Genomic DNA, 21,141 nt, shown 5'->3' with positions numbered 1-21,141 from the left:
AGAAAGATGTGAAAGGCCTCCTAACCAACAAATGGCAGTGATGGATAACTCAAATGAGAGGAGGCAACTGTACATAAAATTCAAAATTAACTCCCAGAGCAAGCAATATGATGGCATGCGGCACACACATATGCAGGTGCCTTCAATAGACGCATCCCTGTCCTCAGTGCTGGACTTTGGCTATCCTCAGGAACAGCCTCAACTTCCAGAGGGATATGGTGAGTCATTGAAATAGCTGATCCAGCCTTCTTACAAATTCATTGATATTAAATACCAAACCTGAAATGTAAATGATGATTGAATTTAACCAGATTACCTCTCTTTTCCTCCTGCAAAGAAATACTTTATTGTTTCTCCAGCAATGCTGTTTTGGGTCTTTGACACCACAAAATAAAAGAGGAAAGAGAGAAAACATATAGGACATCATAGCAAAAGGATATTGACTGACTGAAAAAACACTGAAAAAACATATTTTTGTAGGAAAGATGATCTAAGAAAATGTATCTGAATCAATAATTTTGTGCATTTCTTCCAGAGAGTTTTCTGATCATTAAGACAAATTGTAAGCATTTGAAAGGAGATGTCTTAACCTGGATTTTTTTTGCTGGATGCACTAAACTATCTCTAATCAGAGATCTAAGTATCACATATTCCAAAAATAAATTCTGCTCTTAACTCTGTGGTTACCAAGAAACAGGTGAAAACTGAGAGGCCTGAAATCCTGAACCACTTGAAATCTTGGGCAAAGTGTTTAAGGTACTCAGTCTTAGGTAGCTTATAAAAAATCATTTTCTCAAAGCACAAAGCAACCAAGTACTGTAAGAGATTCTAGTGAAGTGTTAGAAGTTTAGTATCTAAATCTGTATTTTTTTAAAAACATTGACCATTAAAGTTTCTAGGATTATACAATTTTTATCAAATTGAAACTCAGTATTCTCTCATGAATCTGTCTGCATTACCAGCTTAATTGCTTTTGGATTAGTAGCACTCAGGCTTTTGTTGGAACAAATAGCAAACCCATTGTTTTTGACCAATTTCCTTCTTAAGAACACATAACCTCAAGATGGCCTCAGAAGTCAAAAAGAGATTGAGTTTTGCTTACAGGCTATAATTTCTTCAATAATATTTTTGCCTGGGCACTTAGACTGCATATGTGGTGTCTCAGAGCATCCTAAAAGCAAGGAACCTTCTAGACTTAATCACAGCTGCACCAGCTGGAATATTCTTTGATAACCTGGAGACAGAAGTAAGAATATCTTAATTAAATCTCTACATAACATGAGTTATGAGGGGCGCAGTTATGTTGCAGAACAGGTTTAGAATTCGAAATTATTTTTGGCAATGTTTTTCTTTTAGAGAAATGGTCTGAAGAGCTGAGACAAATGCAAGATTCTGAACATGAGGAGAAGAATGACCTGTACATGTACAGAATGGGAAATGGCTGACTAAGGGAGTAGTCAGGTGTTTTTGTTTGTTGTTTTTTTTTTAAATAATAAAAAGAAAGAAAAAATAAGTCTGTGTGTAGTATAAGATGAGTAAGTCATGGATATGCAGTGTTAAAAAAAATCCTGAAAAACACAACAAGAAATGTTGACAACATAATGAAATTCTTAGATTGGAGCCTACAAAGGGAGTTTACAAAGTTCTTATAGAAATTTTCATGTTTAACTTGTCACTGGTAAGACTTCAGACAGGATCTTAAGTCCTGGTTTGGATGCCTGGTTTAAAAGAAGATAAAAATAACTGAAAAGAATTCAAAAAAGGCAGTAACAATGAAAAACTCAGCTCTAAAGAAATGTGACCTGTAAAAAAGGTCTGAATGGGGTTTAGTTGCGTAAGACAGAAAAGGCTGAGACAGAGTATGACAAAGGGTTTCGGATCTTATACAGCTATGAACTCGATTGACTAGATTAGTCTACAGTTTGTTACAGAAGGAAACTAGCCTGTTCTCAATCTCAAAGGTGGACAGGATGAGAACTATTAAGCTCAAATTACTGTAACATAGATACTCATAAGATACTAGGAAATGTGATGTAGACACCATCACTAGAAATCTCCAAGTTTGACTGATGTATATCAGAAGCAACACAGGTTTATCTAATGGAATTTCAGTGGACAGTTGGAGACTTTATTGTCCTAGGACAGTTTAGATGCACATATTACTAGGTCAGTCATTAATTCTGAAATCAAAAAATCAAATAACTGGAAGACACAATATCCAGTAATGGCTGGTTCAAAACCCTCAGCACAACAGCCTTCTCTGAAAAGGCTGAGCAAACCCAAGAACATGCTTACAATGGAGTCCTGATGATGGAGATGCAAACTCATTTCTTTCCCAGAGGCACTAACACACTTCATTGTTGAGTACATAATATACATATACATATATATATATATGCATGTAAGAGAATCTACCAAAGAGCCAGCCAAGGACATTTTCTGAGGCTAAAGGAAGACCAGCAGAAGACACTTTCCTGACTGCTTCTCTGACTGGCCATGACTTGCTGTCCTGGGTTACACAAAAGTTCTACTATTCACCTTTTCTTTTTTTTCCTCCAAATGCTGCTTTTTGGTGGTTTGCCTCCTCTAAAGAGACTGAACTGCTTCTGATTATTGACTCAGACACGTGACCACCTGCAGTGACTGCCCAGGTGCTGTAAGAGACTGGACTATTGGTGCTCATGGCTTGGTCAGCAGTATGCTTTGCTGCCAATGTGCAGAGGGGCCACCCAGGTCAAGGGCTGAAGTTGTGCACATTCTACACCTCTGAGTACAAGCTGGGTGTTCAATAAGGTAAGGAAAAAGGCAAATCCTGTGAGGTGAGGCAGCGTTCCTTTTTCCTTACACATATGACTCAGCTGTGACAACTCTCTGGTACATTCACACGTAGCCTGAAGGTTTTCATCTCTTCTTGATAAGCCATAATGGGCTGTGGTGGACTCAGCTGCACCGATGTAAGAGACAGTGCAACATCTTAAAACACTCCTGAAGTATCCCATTACTCCCAATATTGCATCACCCAAAGTAAGAATCTCCACTGCAAGAGAGATCCCTAAGCATATGTAACTCTGAGTTTCGGGGTTTCCCTCATCACCCAGGGCTTCCACCACCACCTCGACAGGTCCAGACTGTGCCCAGCGCTTTGACCAATGAACACCAAAACTGTAACAACCAAGTCTCATTGCTGCATCCAACGGGTGTCTTGTAGGTCCCTCCAGTCACTTGGGTGGTCTGCAGCCCAGTTCCGGCTGCCTGTACCGGCACCGCAGTCTCCCTGCAGTGCTACACAAGCACCTGATGGTATTGAATCCCAGCTATCCACTGTTTCCTGTCAGTGCTGACTCTCCAACCATTCCTGCCAAGTTTTCTGGGTGTGGGGGCTGGGAGAGGTCGGCCACCATCTCAATTTGATCCAGTGGGCAGAATTTGGGAAAGTTTCTCCTCATCAGTTGGTTTAACCCAGTTTTATCAGTATTGTTATCAGCATTCTTCTTGGTAAAGAGTAACTTTTTCAATTACATTTGGGTATATGTAGTCCCTCTATATATATTGGACAAAACCGGGATATTGAATTCAAGGGAGGAGACTTCTGTCCAAGGTCTCCACCCTTCCAAATTGTCTCAAACTGAGACACACTTCACAGACTGTGACTCTTCAAATCCATCTGAACCGAATCTCCTGCATTGCATTTGCCCACCACACAGTTAATCAGGGTCCAGAGTCTACTTTTAATCTCATTTCTTCCACAATTCAGACTCACTCAGCCTTGCTGAGCTATAATTAAGAGGTTCCTTTATTGAGGTATTTAACATAACCTCCAGTTTACTCTTAATTCAGCAACACAAAGCCAAAGACTACATGCATCTAAAAGAAACACATTGTAAACCACACATTTTATTAATGAACTGTCCTTTTGTGCTTATCTTATGAACAGCTAGTAACTGCATAATAACCACTTTAGCCATAAGAAAGGTATTCATGAAAGACAAGCACAGCCATTAGTCCAGCTTTTACATTGGAAATGATATATTAGCACTTTTCTCATTTTGCACATCCTATTCAGTCCAATGAAAAAACATCTTCTGTGGATTTTCTGTTTACCTTTTGATGGAATGCACATTTTCTGCTTGTCAGTCCAGTACCCGTTTGCCAGTCATACTCGAAAGTTTCTCATTACTTCAGAAAGGTATTACAATAATTAGACTTCACATTCTCTGTACTTTTCATTTTTTCTATATTATATATATATATATGTCATACTGAAATTGTGCACTCCTGAGACTATGCTTCTGAAATTGTTTTGCCTGAACTGTCTGTACTAATTTTTTTACAGATTCAAGAGATTTGTTTTCTTTTATCAATCTAAATATGCCATCAGATAGCTGTTTTACTGTCTTGGTATATATTATTCTGCCTTTATCTCTGTTTATGAGAAGATATAAAACACTGCAAGTTGTTCAAATTAATAAATCCAGTTCAAAGTCATCACTTCTGTAACCGAATACCATTCTTATTGTATGAAACAGAATGTTACCATTTTCATGGCTTTAAAATTGTAAATTTTTTTATGTCAAGCATTTTCCAAATCTATGTTTGTAGTTTTGAGTTTTCATTCTGCCAATGCTCTCTATGCAAACAAATCCTGCAATAAGTCTCTAAAATCATGCTATTTAAACCAAAACAACCACAAAAAAATCCAACATTTATTCTTGTTTCCAGAATGTAGAGACTCCTAGGCTTCTCAGATGATACCTTGTATCAAAAGCAAACTCAATGTGTTCAGAATATCCCATTTATTAAATTGACAGGACAGTTTGAAGGGTAGATCAGATTATCTGAAATATTATTACAAAATTCCAAGAGGATTAATACTTGTTCTCAACAGAATTCTGTAAGAGAAAAATATGTTTCACAGAACCTGTTAGCCAAATCTGTAAAAATATATGTCAATACATTCTGAAATCATAAAATTGATTGGGTTGGAAAAGACCTCTGAGATCATCGAGTCCAACCCTTGGTCCAACTCCAGTCCATTTACCAGATCATGGCACTCAGTGCCATGTCCAATCTGCATTTAAAAATCTCCAGGGATGGTGAATCCACTACCTCTCTGGGCAGGCCATTCCAATTCCTGATTACTCTCTCTGTAAAGAATTTTTTTCTGATATCCAACTTAAATTTCCCCTGGCAGAGCTTAAGCCCGTGCCCTCTTGTCCTATTGCTGAGTGCCTGGGAGAAGAGACCAGCCTCTACCTGGCTAGAACTTCCCTTCAGGTAGTTATAGACAGTGATGAGGTCACCTCTGAGCCTCCTCTTCTCCAGGCTAAACATGGTTAGATGTCCTTCACTGCACATAACAGTACTATCCCTAGGCCACAGTGGCAGCATGAGCTGAACTCAGGACTGTACCTAAAGCTCATCAACAGAGAAACATGCTGCAGAATATTGCAGTAAGCAACAGCCTTTAAGTGCCAGCATGTCCCTCCACTTTTGAACCAGCATTTTGCACTTAGGTCATATGGGTATCTCACAGAACCAACAACCAAAGAGGATTACAGCACTGTAGGGGCTAAATCACATCCTGATTTAGTGGCTACAAGTGTTACAGGGCACCAGCCATTGGTATTCCCTCAAACAGGATTTCTTCAGTGTATCTTATGCTTCTTCACATCTACTGTACCTATCCTACATAAAAGATGACAACTGCCTATTGTATACATCTCTCTGTGGGGAACACAGTCTGCAGACAGAGTGAATGAGATTTTACAGTGTCTGAAAGGAAGGTAAGATGAACATCTTGGGGACTAGACCTCCCTTTTCAGGGAGCATGGCCATCATGCCCACATAATGGTCGCACCAATTCCTTCAGGCACAGTTGCCTTCATCCCCTCAGCCCCAGCATACAAGTTTTAGCTCTTGGTACTATTGTTATTATTATAATTCAGGGAATAAAACTGCTAAAAGACAATAGAGGATTTTTTTTCATTCCAGAAAATTGTACATTTAAATATTTACTATAAGCAAATGTGCCAAGTGGAAACTTTGCCCCTGTAATTTTTCTTACTGGTTAGCTCCTACTGTGTCTGTCTCAGCATGTGAGAGCTTATCCAGCAAATATATGGTACTAAATCTCTTTTGCAAGCAAGTTCAATACCATCCCTGGCTTCCTTGCTTCACTACACCTGTTTGATTCTTTCTGAAAAGACCAACCCTACTATCTTTAGGAGATCAAAACTGCTACCCAAGATACCAAACATCAGACAGTCAAATAGCACATATATATCCAAAATGCTGACTAGACAGGTTCTCTTGAGCTAAATTAATTCAACCAAATTTCAGCTATTTTTTCCCTGCAGGATATGAAAGCACTTGGGCACACACAAGAAACTTTGCCAAGAAAGAAATACTGTTGAAAATATAACCTATGTTGATATCAGAGAAGGATGAGTATTTCAGGGCCAATTACTCCCTCTGTCTCTCTTGCCCTGCTTCCCGCACCAGGGATCATCCTTCTTTTTTTTTCTTTTTTTTTTTTTTCCCCAGAAGTTAGCAAAAAAAAAAAATCTCTGTGAACACACTCAAGTGGAATGGGAATGAGAAAGGATAAGAAGATCAGGACACTTTTTTCATTACTGAGTTCAACCAGGTTAAAAAACTTATGAATATACAAATATGCATTATATACAAAAATAAATTATATTACCTAAGAATTATACAGCTATTTCTTAGTCCACAAATTGTAAGTAGCTCAGTTTTTCAAGTAGGATATTACAGTGCAGGAACAAGGTCTGGGGATTAACATCTTTGTCTCGTAGATTTCTATAGATGTCCTGTATCAAACTAGCACTGCAAATACCCAGGTTTTACATAGGCAAAAGGTTTATTTTTATATCTCTGTCCTTCTGGAAGGTTGTCATAGCTTCTCCTACAGACCACAGAGTTCAAGTCTGCCACCTCATCTAAGTGGACACCATTTTGGATGAGCCATAATGCAGTGTTGCCAACACTTGCAAGAATTTGGGCTCTTATAGCCCCAAATTCCTGTAGCTGACGGAAAATCTCCACTCTTTTTACCTAAAAGAACTTCCAATCCCTGTAGGTTACCCAGAAAAGACTAAATGTGACCAACACAGCATAGCACCTCTAAAAGTTAAGTACACAGACCCCAAGGAATATGTAGCCTTAAAACATCATTATCGTTAGAACAACTTCACCTTCTGTCACAGTACCATGAGCTAGAATTGCCTTGAATCATGAGTCCTTGCATGCCTTTTCTGCCTGAGGCTCTCATTCTTCCCTTAAGTCTCTCTATTTCTCAGAGGCTACTTTTGCAAGATATACTGCTGGCAACAGCTGAGCAGCACACCATTAGAACCACCTCATCAGTTTTGCTGTGAATCTGTTCAGTCTTTGAGTGAAGCATACTGCACACAAGTGCATCTTTCTGAAGCACACACAAGAAAATAATGGAATTCCTAATACTTTATGTCAATGCTAAGGTCTTACAACCACCTACGTGTCTGCAGCTCCCCTTCATGCGGTGCTCTTTTATACAGTTTGCAGGGCATCACATCCACCATTAATCAGAAGTAAAAACTGGAGCCTGCCTCAGAAGGAAGGTAAGTGCACTCAAGTTTTCTCCTCAGTCCTGTAGTTTCCTAAACCTCTCTTTGCAGTATCTCTGGCCCACTGGACTGGAAATCATTAAGAACAATAAAATGTTTGGAAAACTACCTGGTGAAGAAAGATGAGCACCCAGATTATTTAACTCCAAATCTGCATTTTGTATTAAGTTTTTTAAACTCCAGAACCAACTCTCCCTGTCTTCATTTCAGAATAGGCATTTCAAGGGGAGGTTTAAGTTAAAATTATGCATGGGATGTCCCAGGCTTCTGGGTGGAAACAAAAGACCGAGCCCACTTAAGTGGAAGTGTGGATGCGTGGAAGGGGGAGCAGGCTTGCAATCTGCACTCCCTCCCCCAGAGCACTGCTGCTGACCCCACAGGAGCCAGGCCTCTGGGGCTGTGCCTGTTGCCTTACCCTAGAGGTAGGCTCCATTCTCCAGGGCAGATGAATGGTATGTGTGGCATCACCAGCACAAGGCATGCTGGGGCACCACATGGAGGGAAGCTGCCAAATGTGTGTAGCTGCTCTTGAAGAACCTGGAAACAAGGGGGAAAAATACAGACTAAAACCACAAAATGTACAGAAATAGGCTTCTCTTCTGTTTGCATTGGGGTGCGTGCACACAACCATTTCTTTTGCAAGTTTCAAAAACCTAAACTCAGTCAAATGCTCAAAGTTTGTTAGGATTAAAAATAAACCCAAGTATAGTGCAGAAAGCATGCATTCAGCTGTTCCTGGGGAGGAAAGTAGCAACTTCTGAATATAACAAACAAAAATAATAATATTTCCTTATTCCTTCCTAATTGCCTAGTCTGGTTTAGAGAAAGCTCATTAATGAAAGAGTACTAAACAAGCAGCAGTCTCTTTGAGCTGCATGCAGTTCAAGTTAAACTCTGTCAGCTCTAAAGCCAAGACTTCCTAGAACTGGTACTGAGCATTGGGGTCCAAAGAAGTGCTATTAGGTATCTAAACATCCTCGTTTTCTGAGTAACCTGGGGAGCTCTTGGCCCTATGAGACCACAGGGTGCCTGCCTGGGACGGTTGAATGGGATCACTGACTTCATGTGGATTCAGAACCCAACTTTGGTCCTTTCGCGGGGTTATTAGGGCAGGAGGAAGGGCAGGAGGAGGCAGGGCGGGCCAGGGCTCCGTCTGCAAAGCGTGCCTCTCCGAGAGGCCCCGCACCCTCTCCGCACCTCCGTCCCTCCCCGGCCCACGCCCGGGCTGCGCCGGGAAAACTCCTCGGGACATCGTCATCCTCCGTTGGCCAACTCCACCCCAGGCACGTCCCGGCGTAGACTGCCCGGCTCCCCCGCCACCGCGACAAGGGACGGGGTCGCTCCATTCGGCTGCGCCCCCGGGGCAGCCCCCGGCCGGACCCCGCGGGGCTGCCGTACTGCCCGCGCCCCAGCCAGCACTCACCATATTACAGATGGAGGCGATATTTCTGACAGTCATTAGTCTAAAGGTTGCAGCGATCCCACACCGCCATCTTTATAAGGTGAAAACAGCCCCGCTCATGGTGGGAAGAGCGCAGCAAGGGATAGGGGGCGGCGGCGGCTCCTGCTCCGGGGCTGGATAAAGGCAAGAGGAGGGGACTGCACAGGCACCCTTTGCGCCCGCCGAGCAGTGAGAAGGACGGACCTTCTCGGCCTTCCTCCTGCGGGCGGGTCACCGGGAGCTTCAGCAGCGCGGGGAGAGCGGCCGCATCTCCGCTCCTTCCGCTGTGCCTCTCGCACGCTCCGCAGGGCCCCGGCTCCCCTGGAGCTCAGCCGCGCCTCTGCGCCAGCCGGCACCGCGCTAAGCTCTCCCTTCCTCCTCCTCCTCCTCCTCCTCTCCCTCCTCTCCTGGCGGCTGCCGCTCGCCGCTCCATCGCAGCGCCGCGCTCGCTGATGCGCTCTGACAGCGCCGGGGCAGGGAAGGGAGGGAAGGAAAGGAAGGAAGGTCAGAGGCAGCGCCCGGGCGGGCACCCCCCGGCGGAGCAGCCGCGGCCGCAGCCAACGCGCCGCGGGGCGCAGGGGGCGCGGGGGGGCTGCGCTCCGAGAGGGGCCTGGAACGGCCGCAAAGCTCGGGCCTCAGTGCGTACCAAATAATACCTTCAGGCAGTAGGGTGAAGGACAGGAAAGCAGAGTGCAGGCAGGAGGACGTGGATGCGTGGCATTGACGGCCGCACTGTGCTTTGGGACATGCTCCCTCCACCTAATTAGTTACACAGGAGCCCAGGCACTTGCAAACCTCAGAACAGTAGGCTGGAATGTAAGTTACTACCCACAGATGGTGCCTTGTATTACCATTCATGCAGATAGCATTTATCTTCACAAATGCTGCTTTGGGACTGCGTCCACACCACGTGTCCTTGTGCTCACTCACAAGTTCACAACATGTGGCACCGTTAATGCAGCAATCTGTTTTAATTCAAACACAAGCAAGTCGAGGTCCATGCCTTTCTCCAAAGTAGAGCAACATGAGTGTATTAAGTTTACATACGTGATAATTGGCACAAGGTTGTTAATAGCCAACTTGTGGTCACACAGCAAATCTCTGCAAAAAGCAAGAAGACAGTTCAGCTAGGGCAATCCTCACCTTAGAATTCCCCTTTTCCATAGTCGCTGTTTTCAGAAGCCTAAGGTCTGTTAATTGTTCCTCTGCTCTGTTGAGGAAATCATTCAAATGAAGAAACTGCTAACATTTTTTTTTACTTCATAATGCTGGAATATAGTAATTTTAGCCTATAGGAGCCTGGCTCCACAAGCTTTATTTGCAGGAAACATTCTGGAGCCAGTTTTTGTTTTTTTGGGGGGTTTTTGTTTTTTTTTTTTTTTTTTGTTATTATTTCAAGAGAAGGTCTATGATTATTAATAAAAATCTGGCATCAGCAGTAACATCTAAGGTTAAATTCCTGCCTTGAGAGCACTGTTAGGTAAGTGGCCTCAATCCAGCTCATTGTGGACAATGCCTACTTTATAGAAATAGGGTCAAATTTGGCATTAGTTGGCCTCCTGTTGACAGTTTCAGCAGAGAAACTCAAAATGGAGTTAGTTGTCACAGTGACAGAACTTTTTTTCCTCAGTAAGTTGGATTAGTTATATTAAATCACTGCAGACATTTGAAATATAGGATGGAGAAAGATTTTCAGACATAATGGTGTAAAGTCATCAGGGCCACTGAACTACTTCATAAATCCACAAATCACTATGCAAAAGCACCATCAAATAACATAACACTGAGAAAAGAATAAACTTTGGTATAATTCTGTTAAGTTCATGGGTTTACACTGTGTGTGAGTTTGATCCCAAGTGTTTAATTTGCTTAAAGTCAGAGGACTGGATTACAGGTAATATACAAGTTTTCTCAACACAAACAGGGCAAATGGGTATTAAGCTGATGTTTCCCTCAGTTTGCAGTGCATTTCTAAGTTGCCTGACAAGACTGGCTGGTACTGCACAGTACCTGGCTTTTAAATTCTTGTTCCTTTTATTTCAGAAGCCTAATAATATATTCCTTGCTGCAGCCCATTTATTCCAATTTACTGTAAAGGATCATACTTGCTGTCAGAAAAGTCATGGAGCAAACGAATGGGTTTGAAAGGTGATTAAAAGTTTACATGAAACAAGATGCAGTATCCATTTCTCTCACATATATTTTAATGTCAAGGACTTTCTTTCCATAATACAAACCCCAGAGAAATCATACAAAGTAGGAAAACAAAATGTAAGGAAAAGGTGGTATTCTCATAACTTTGTTTTCTCACTGATGCCAATTACTTGACTTCAGGGTAAATTTTCACTTAGTTTCTGTTTGTTAAACTTTTTTTTTCTTTAACATGAAATTAAATTCCTACTAGTTAAGCAATTGTTGGTTGTTGAAGGAAATGTTGGTAAACACACACACACATAATTCTGTGAAGAATTCAGTCTTGTTTTCCTTAATGCTAATATAAGCACTTCCATTTAAAGGGGGACACAGTTCATGTCTTATTTCTGAGGATTAATAATAAAAATAGAAAATAGTTGTGTTTATGTGTTGTTTTGATGAGACTTTAGACCTAACTTTTTTGCTCTTCAGTCAGATATCAAACTAGGAATGAAGAAACTTGCAGGCCTGAAACAGACTGGTGTGTGTCTTTGTTTTCTTCTGCTGTTGTCGTTTTCAGAACTAGAAACTTTATTTTTGTAATTTTTTTGAGATAAAAAAGTGTTAAGGATTGCAACAAATGCTAGTTACAAACATTATGGGAACTGCATAAATAACGAACAGTGCGCAATTGTTTTCACTCGAAAGGATTGCTCTGTATCTTCATAACAAACAACTAACCCTGTGTTTCTTCCAAGTGTTAGACAAAGAAAAGGAAAACAAAGGACTATTCATAATCTAAGAGTGGTTATATAATTTCTGTTGAAAAGTCAAAAAATATCTCCTGCATTTAATTTTAGATCCATCTTGGTCTCATCGGGCTACACACTTGAACATTTTTAATTTGCTACATAAAATACAAATCTGTCAATATCCTCTTTGGCTGGCACAGGCATGGACTTCCATAACATTTTCCATCTGAGTTTCTCAGAATACTTTGCAAGGGTTTGCTCAGACTTGTCAAATTATTGGGTGACAAGTTAATATTAGCTTCTTTTACAAAGTAAGAAAACAGGGAGCAGAAGTTTAGCAACTTGTCTGAAGTTATACAGGAAAGTTAGTAACAAATCTGGGACTAGAATATCTGCTCACTCTGTGCTAGAAAGAGGATATTGCATTTCCTCTCCAGAAATCTTGGAAAATTCCACAGAGGGTTCATTGATGTTTTTCTTGTAATAAACTCAGTTCCAGCAATGGGTAGTTATCAGTCAGTTTTGCTGAAAAGTGTTTGTAACAGAATCAAATTTAGGATATGTTTCCAGCCAATTGAAAGGTCATACAAATGGAAAAGGCAGATAAAACAATAATAAGGTTCTTGGCAATTATATAATAAGAATTAAAAGAGAATTCAGATACCTGAACTACTTTCAGTGCTGCCAAAATAGGTTTAGAATTTTGCACACCTTTTAAAAAAATATTTTGTATCTGATTTTAAATTATGTTCGACCAAAAATAGCAGTATATCTTTAGCACGATGGCAAACATGGAAACACAAGCATGAGGGATTAGGATTTTCCATGAAGCTTGGCCCTCATTTCAGAACAGACTGGGAGCTTTAGTACAATGCCAAATGCTGACTTGCAGGCCATGGATTGAGTCTGTGGTGTGTGGCTTATAACAGGGCCATGGAAAACACTCTATTTGCACCTGAAATTCTAATGGTAAGAGTGAGTTGCAGTCCACGAAGACTTCATGGAAATCCACAGAAAATGTGAGGAGTCTACAATCAAAAAATCAACCCAACTTTGGAATAGCTATTGTTCTTTAAGACTGTTGTCATCAAGGCAATCCCTGCCCAATATTTTCAAGTTATCTGAGAAATTATTTCTCTTAATTAAGATATTGTAAAACTTCATATTTTTGTGACAGTATTGCTTGTAAGGACTGTGAAGATAAGAAAAATTTGCATTAAATAGATCTCTGAATCTTGCTTATCTTTTTGCTGGTGTAAACATTATACTAATTGACAAATAGGGAATACTGTATCTTTCTTTTTCTCTGAAATTACTATTTCATGGAAGGAAACAAAACAAATTTACAGTATCTGACTTTTATTTTTTTGCCAGACCTCAGATCTGAAAGCCCAAAGACAGCAGAATAGGACACATGCAAATACATTAATGTCAATATACCAAGAGCTGATTGGACACAAGGAGTCTAATAGTTCTATAGTGGTAACCATCAGTGTCTATTCTATGAAGAGGCAATTTAGGCCTCTGCAGTCACTTCAATGCCAAATAATGGCCTAGAGGTGTGATTATCTCATGGTATCTTACTCCTTTTTTCCTTCTGCTTAATTGTGTTTCAAAAACATACATTAGGAGCTTTGAATAGTGACAGTAAGAACTTCTGTGTATTGTTTCACCAGTTTACATAATACTAACCCTACCTGACACTCACAACTCAACTGAAAATATTCCCACATTTCCAACAGAAATTGGAAGAATGGCTTCTTTACAAGGTATTTTATTCAGCAAGGAAGCTCACTAGCAAACTTTACAGGCATTTTTCTTACCTATGCAAAATGTGTTTTCAGTGAAAAAATATGATTTAAGTTTTAATCATACATATTGGCTAGAAAGAGATAATTAAAATTTTTAACCATGGAAGTGGTTTATCAAGCAAGAAGAGACTCACTGAGCACAAATAACAGTAAACTGAAGTTTCTAACAGAAATATATTGCTATTTCTGTCTCTGGAAACAAAATAACAATCCTGGCTTGCCCTTCTCCACAGATTGTATTTATTATTTTTGTTCTGTTTTACAGGCTCTAATTTTAATTAATAAACATTCTGAGGGGGAAAAAAAGATAGAGAGGTTGTAAGTGGCATTCAGTCTATTTTCAGGCTGATTTTTTGTTTTATGTAAACTGTACATAAATTAATCAAATTACATTACCATGTCAAAGTTTTTACCAAATTAGGGGGGGGAAAACAAAAAAACCAACAACCCCTACCTTCCCCCCCCACACACAAAAACCAACCAAGCTGCTGTATTGTAAGGCTCCAAATATGACAATTATTTAAGGCCAATGTGAATGATTAAAGTGCTCACCTGGAATGGGTACTGATCAGTGGCTTGCTCTGCTAACAGAAGTGCCAGTTCACATTTGGTACCGGAAAAGAAGAAACTAAACTTGACATACATCCCGCTGGCAAAAGGGGTAAAAATTTAAAGGTTGAATGCCAATGCATCTTTTTAGCTATGTTACAAAAAAGGACTGATCTGACTTAGGTGTCTGTCTGTAGGAAATGGTAATTGCAGAGAACCCCAGCTGAAATAACCTGAAACTATGTGTCTCACAAATTCATCTCTGGAGACTGATTTATCCAGCGTCCCGAGACAGCCTTTCCATCCTGGCCCGCTGGCAATAAACCTGTCACAGGCATCTGCAACAATGTTTGAGTATCAAGAATTAGATTAAGAGGTAACTAGTGGTAAGAAACAACTTCTAGAACCATCCCTTGATTGCAACATTGTGCCTGTTTCAGGCTGAATAAGGTTGCTTAAGTATATGCAGCATGTGCACCTCTTAGTCAAGTAGGGACTTTCATTCAATTCAGTTTGGACAGTGCTCTCAGGCACATGGTGTGATTCTTGGGGTGCCCTGTGCAGGGCTAAGGGTTGCACTCAATGATCCTGATGGGTGCCTTCCAACTCAGTATATTCTGATATGTTGTTATTCCCACCTACCAGCTTTGCAGGGCAACATACAAACTCTCTGTGCCACAAATTAATAATGCCCAAATTTGTACTAATCTGCTCATACTCGCCCCAAAACCTCTCAGCCGCATCCCCAGCCAGGCAGCCCAGCAGCAGCAGCACTCCACACCCACGCTGAGCACTGCTGACAGCACCGGCTGGTGCCACCGTGTCACCCGTGCCCTGCAGCCCCGGGGCGAGCTGCATGTGCTGTGCTGGAGCATTAGTGAGGCTCGGGGCTTTACCTCGCCATTCTCACAGACAGCTCCTAAGCCTGCTAAGCAGGGCTTAGACGGGCCTTTAGACAGAGATCAGCCGTATTTAATGCCTCAAAACCGCTACACAGCTGCTACTTCGCACCGAGGACGCTTTTGTTTCCCTGTGTTAGAGACCTGCTGGCACCCAGAGCTCGGCCTGGGCAGTGGCGGACATCACGTCCCGACGAAAGCCCCGTTATGGCCCGTTCGGGCCTCCCCTGACGGAGCGCCGCGGAGAGCGCGGCTGAGCCACCGGGGCGTCCGTCCCCTGCGCCCAACCACGGCAGCCCGGGAGCCCCGGCCGTGCCCGCCCCGGGGCCTGCAGGGGGCACGGGCCCCTCTGCCTCGGGTGCTCCGAGGTGCCCGTCCCTGTGCCCTGGGGGGGCTCCGAGGTGCCCGTCCTTGTGCCCTGGGGGGGCTCCGAGGTGCACGTCCCTGTGCCCTGGACGGGCTCCGAGGTGCACGTCTCTGTGCCTCAGAGGCTCCGAGGTGCCTCCCACCCTGTGCCCTCGGGCGCTCTGAGTGCCTCCCACCCGGTGCCCCCCACCCGGTGCCCTCGAGCGCTCCGAGTGTCCCGCACGGGGCGGTGGCGCCGCCGACACGGCCGCGGCTCGCGGGGCCACGCGCGCCAGCCCCGCCAATCGGCAGCGGAGGCGAGCGCCGCGCGAGGTCTCGCGGGAGGGCAGAGCGGTATTTAAGGCCACGCGAGGATAGGCTTCCCCTCTCTCTCCGCCGGCTGCGAGCGCGGTAAGGACGCTGGGAGCGCACCCGCTGGGAACGGCCTGTGCTCCGCAAGGACGGGCTGGGCTGGGGTGGGACTGGGACTTGCGCCACCTTCCCTTCACATCTTGCCCTCTCGGAGCCTGGCCGTGCTCCGGCGAGTCAACACAGGGGGATAGAGCAGCTCTCCCTCACAAAAACCCAGTGCGGAGCCCTCCTCTCCGCCCTGCATCCTGTCGTGAGGCACAGGCCGTCCTTCCCTCCGTTCGCGCTCCGCGCCCCCCGCGCTGTCCTGGCTGACGCCTCTCTCCCTTCGCAGTGTGTCCGCGGTCCCGACGAGCCCTGGCGATGTCCCCGGCGGCAGGAGGCGGGCACGGCGGGCCCGGGATGAGGCCGGCGCGGCGGGCCGGGATCCGCCCACCATCTGCGGCCACCTTCGGACGCCTGCGGGTGAGGGCACTGCGACCTCGGGTCTCTGCTGGCAGCTGGGGTGCCTGGAACAGGCCTCGGGCTTTTAAAGAGGAGGGCTTTGAATCTCGAGACTTTTTTTTTAGACAAACGTATTTATGAGGTGCTCTCTCATAATCTCTGAGACAAAAAAAAAATTGTGTAGATTTGCACCCTTCTATTCTTTGAATTGTAGGTATTGAGCTGCACAGACCTTAAATCTGATTAATCACAGTGGTTTTGTTTCTTTAAAGGCTGCATCAAGAATGTTATGGTTATACCCTTCAGTGTTTGAAGTATTGAATGCTATAGGCGCTTAGACTCCACGGATAATAAATTCAAACAAAGAAAAGTCCCCAGTTTCTTGAACTTTCCCTCCAGTCTTGTAGTACATCTGTAACAGTGTCTTTTGATGTCTCTTGGTTGAGCTCTGTGTATAACTTGTTACAAGGTATGTGTATGTAAGTTAAACACAAGGTAGCAATGAATTGGCTGGTAAAGATCAGTCAAATCTGGACACTTAAAATTTCAGGGTAGTGTCATTATAAAAACCAATTTGGGCTTCAAAAAACTTTCCATTGTTTCTGATTAATATATTTTTAAATATGTTAAAAATGTTCTATGTGTTTTAAACAGGCTAATGAGAATAACCTTTTTTGAAAGATTGCACCTCTACATTCGCTCTCGATTTTGATGTGATAAACTTCATGTAAATAACTCGTGTAGCTTTGTAGAAAATTAAAAGGCTAACCCAACATAGTAGCAACTGTATAATGTGTGTTTGAGGAGGTCTAATTACACATTATTAATTATATTATAATTTTGTAACATTTTTTGTGTGTTTAGAGGCAAGAAATATTCTAGACATGGATAAGCTCTCCTAAATGTGAAGCAATACTCAGGACTTCTTAGGAATAACTAATACCTTCTACTGGAAGGTAAGTGTGCTCTAGTCTAATGACAATTGCAGATAGTTTTAAATCTTGCTCTTTGATATTTCACAAATTTCAAGCCAATTGTACTGTCTCCTTTGAGTAAATGGTTTAAGTTCAGATCATTTTAGTTAATAAAACAATATACTATAATCTGCACCCCTCTTATGCTTTGCCCTCTTAAGTCTGGCAGTGTCTTAAGTGGCCAACACAGAGGGGTATAAAAGCTCTCCCGCAAACCCAGAGGTGAGGTTGAAACCCTTCTTTGGATCATGCTTAGGAGGAACACATTCATGAAACTACTGAACTTCAGGAAGCTGCTAAATCAGCTTTATTAATAGCTTGTTGGAAGGTTTTGGACTGTCATCTGGTTACATTATCTGAGTCTTACGTCAGTTTCATGTAAATCTTTTTCAGGTTTTTCAAATCTCTTGGTGTTTTGTGAACCCATGTGATAAATGTCCTGAGGGAAGAGTTTCTTGTAAATTGCTTGGTTTCCAGGTATGTAATGTAAAAAGGATTATCAGATGTTAGTGAATGCATTACTTTTTAAATTTATTCCTTACTGGAAAACAAAACAAAATAGTTTGAACTAATGGAAAACCTATGTGGTAATGGTTTAAACTTTATATAGATTTAGGCAATCTAAATAGCAAAAAAATCTGAGGAAAGCTTGTGATAATTATTGGACCTGCTTATTCTAATATGGCTGGTCCTATAAAATGGAATCCATACTAATGGTATGGGAAAAGAAAATCCTGTCCTGTACAAATGAAGGACTTTAAACTGAGAAATGGCTCTGGCTTAAGGGTTGGTGTCATGTAGAAGGTTCATATACCTCAACCTTCGGGCAGTCAGGCCTTTCCTGTGTGCATGATTCTGACTTCAAATTAAATAGAACTTCTTTTACAGGGAGGAAAATGCGCCAAGGACCTGTACTGATATTAAATATCAGCTCATGATATCCTGAGTGGCTGGTTTCTGACTTCATATGAGATGACTCCACATGTCACCGGTAATGGAAGTGGAATTGAGACAAGCACTGAACTAAAACTACCTTCAAGGATCATGTTTAAACAGGGACCTCACCATTTGTTGAAACGGGTTTCTCTCTAATTTATTATGGTCTTTGTGGATCAATTGAAATAAAATACAAGTGTGCTACCAGAAGTTTGTGTGTTCTGAAGGTTTCTTGAAGTACTTCCTGTCTGAAGTCTTTGTGGGGGTAAACACTTTCTGCTGCCACAGCAAAACATTCCCTTGCTATGTGCGAACTTGATACGCTTGATCTTAAATTTACAAATACATTTAAAATGGCCCTCTTAAATATTTTATTCTTAATATCTGGGTTTTCTGAAGTATTTTATAGTGCAAAAGCACTGAGATCAACCAGCTGACTTCTAACTCATTTCATTAGACTGGATGTGTTATTGCATGTTCTCTACAAAAGGATTGTCTCAATCTCTAAAGAACAAGTTGGCAAGAATCCCATTACTTGCCTATTTTAAATAAGGAAAAAGGAAAAAATTGCAGTATTCCATGTAAAGCACAATTGGTGGGAAAGGCCTTGAAAAGCAAGCTCAATATTGAACAATTGAAAGCTCTCATGTGCTTTCAGTTTCTTATGTCTAAAGAAATGTTAAAACATTTTCCTCAATGATAGGTCTTTATGTAAAGTGATTAATGCAATGTATCACTAGCCAAAGCTTTTGTTAGAATGCACAAGCAAGAAGAGAAAGGAGTAGAAGTAGCTGTCAGGTTACACAGGAAAGAGTTTGGATGTGTATATACATATATATATGTTTATATACATATATATATATATATACGTATATATACACACACAGAGATGTAACCCTCACTGAGGCAGGAGGTGTTTCTGGTTGTTACCTTTGCTTGAACATACACTAAAGGGTATTTAGTGATCTATTTGTGGCCTGCTAGGCTTACCTAATTTGGCTTCTTTTCCTCCGGACTTGTGTTTTAATAAAGCACAAAACTAAATTTGAAGGGTATACAGAAGTACTTTCTATTATATTAAACCTGTCTGACAACTGTCTAGTTTCTGTTATGAGAAACAATAAATCATTTTCCTACAAGCCTTGTGAGTTGTGCTATAGACCTGTGTCCTTTGCAGTCATGCTCAAGGATTAGGTTTTAGTCTATCTGATCTTGCATTATGTGATTGTGGTTTTATATTTGCCCGGTGCAGGATTTCTAAATATTGCTTCTCTTGGGTTCAACATCAATTGATAATACCAAATATAGACTGATTTCTAGATGTTCAGTCTTATTTTCCCTAACCAGTAAGTTTGTTTACCTTTGATAGCCTGGCATGATGTTTTCAGTGAGCTATCTACACTTCCAAAACTTTCTGAAGGAATCAGAAGCTATCTTAGAATTAGAACTGGAGTCTTCCTTTCCAGGTTAAATTCTCATACATTAAATGGCAATAAATTCCATCTGCTGCTCTGTTCACAAGGGTCTCATCAGAACTGAGGTGTTTTGGAGTCTGCAGCCAGAGTTCTGCTTTTTTTGATGCTGAAAACAGAAAACCATGCCCTTGAAGGACCTGTCTGAAGACTGAAAATAGTGCTTCTTTGAGTTGTGCTCTGTGCTTAGGTGCTGACTCCTTCAGAGACTTGTCAAGTTTTTTGAGGCATTACTACTCTTCAACTTCATGCTGTACAGTTGGTGATAAAAAGTCCTATTAAATCGTAAGGACTTGGTCCTTATTCACAATGTTTCAAGCAGGTCCTTGTTCATTCATTCCTAGTAATTAAAAGCTTTGGAAAGTTGTGTATCAGAAAACAATGTGGTTTTCGTAATGCTGCCTTCAAATTCTCAAAAGCTCCTTTCATACTTGTTCATTTCTTGGACTTAGAAATTCTTTTGCAAGCTGCCTGTTTCTGATCAATTTGAAGAGCTTTAATGTCCTTTTATCATTATCCTACTTAAGCATTTCTGCTGCTTCAATATCCTACAAATTTAAACTGGGTTATTACTTTTCAGTTTTCTTTGTTTTGGCATGACTTGCAGTTTCTGAAAGATACAGCTGCACTGTGGAGCACATTCTCAGTTTGGGAGTGTGAAATACATTTTATCTATTTAGCTAAACTGCATCTTTTTTAGCGATAGTAGCTGATAGGTTTAAGTAGTTTAATTGCTCATTACTTTCCTCCTCTTTTTTTCCTTTCTTAAAAGGAAAAAAAATTTTTTTAGATATTTTAGATTTTTTTTAGATATTTTTTTCCTTTCTTAAAAGGAAAAAAATATCTAAATTTCAAGAAGTTCTATAAAAAAGTGTTTTAGGATCTACTTCTTTCCATTGCTGTCAGCCAAAGTTTTGGTTTGTATCAGTCTGATGCAGCAGATGAGGTTTTTCACATCAGTGGCTTACATGGCGTACTGGCACTATGGTGAACGAGTTTCACAATAGAATTGCTGTATTAGTGAAGTCCTAATTTTCTGTACCCTTTAATGAAATACCCATGTTCTACTAAGTGATGATGTTGCATGTAAGCTCCAGTCTTTGCTGTTTTCTCCTTATGAGAAGAAAGGCTGATGAGAGAATCAATCCATTCCAGACATTCCAGATCTAGTATTCTGATTTCACACAGCATAAATGGATTAAGTTTAGTAGTTTTAGTACATCTGGAGAGAGATCAAGACTGAAATAAAGCATACTTGGGACTCAATAGTGAACACTTAAATGTTTCACCTCTCTTGTTCTTCAGATAACTAGGCAACTTTTAAGCATTCTTTAAAAACTGAATGGGTTTAATGCAAAATTAAAGCAGAGATTGTGTTTTCAACTAAAGAA

The 21,141-nt window shown here is 41.5% G+C and overlaps 1 protein-coding gene, 1 long non-coding RNA gene and 1 other non-coding gene across 5 annotated transcripts in view; 2 read left to right on the top strand and 1 right to left on the bottom strand.

Moving 5' to 3' along the window:
• The window catches only part of USP46 (ubiquitin specific peptidase 46), a 45,915-nt gene extending 36,332 nt beyond the window's left edge, over positions 1 to 9,583 (bottom strand). For all 3 annotated transcript variants that reach the window (XM_071556493.1, XM_071556494.1, XM_071556496.1), the window contains exon 1: positions 9,049 to 9,583. In XM_071556493.1, the coding sequence (XP_071412594.1) occupies positions 9,049 to 9,084 (36 nt within the window). In that variant the 5' untranslated portion in view covers positions 9,085 to 9,583. The remainder of the gene's footprint in view (positions 1 to 9,048) is intronic.
• Positions 9,584 to 15,922: 6,339 nt separating this feature from the next.
• On the top strand, positions 15,923 to 18,488 carry LOC139671898 (uncharacterized). The gene is made up of 5 exons (XR_011697810.1): positions 15,923 to 15,966; positions 16,259 to 16,389; positions 17,233 to 17,324; positions 17,736 to 17,819; positions 18,231 to 18,488. It is a non-coding gene; the product is annotated as an uncharacterized lncRNA (long non-coding RNA).
• LOC139672680 (small nucleolar RNA SNORA26) lies at positions 17,491 to 17,609 on the top strand. Its single transcript, XR_011697966.1, has one exon. It is a non-coding gene; the product is annotated as a small nucleolar RNA SNORA26 (small nucleolar RNA).
• Positions 18,489 to 21,141: the final 2,653 nt, after the last annotated feature.

Source organism: Pithys albifrons, chromosome 5 (assembly GCF_047495875.1).
Source record: "Pithys albifrons albifrons isolate INPA30051 chromosome 5, PitAlb_v1, whole genome shotgun sequence".
In the NCBI taxonomy this organism is placed as follows: Eukaryota; Metazoa; Chordata; class Aves; order Passeriformes; family Thamnophilidae; genus Pithys; species Pithys albifrons.
The sequence above is the reverse complement of the archived record's forward strand: the minus strand, read 5'-3'. Positions and strand labels throughout refer to the sequence as shown.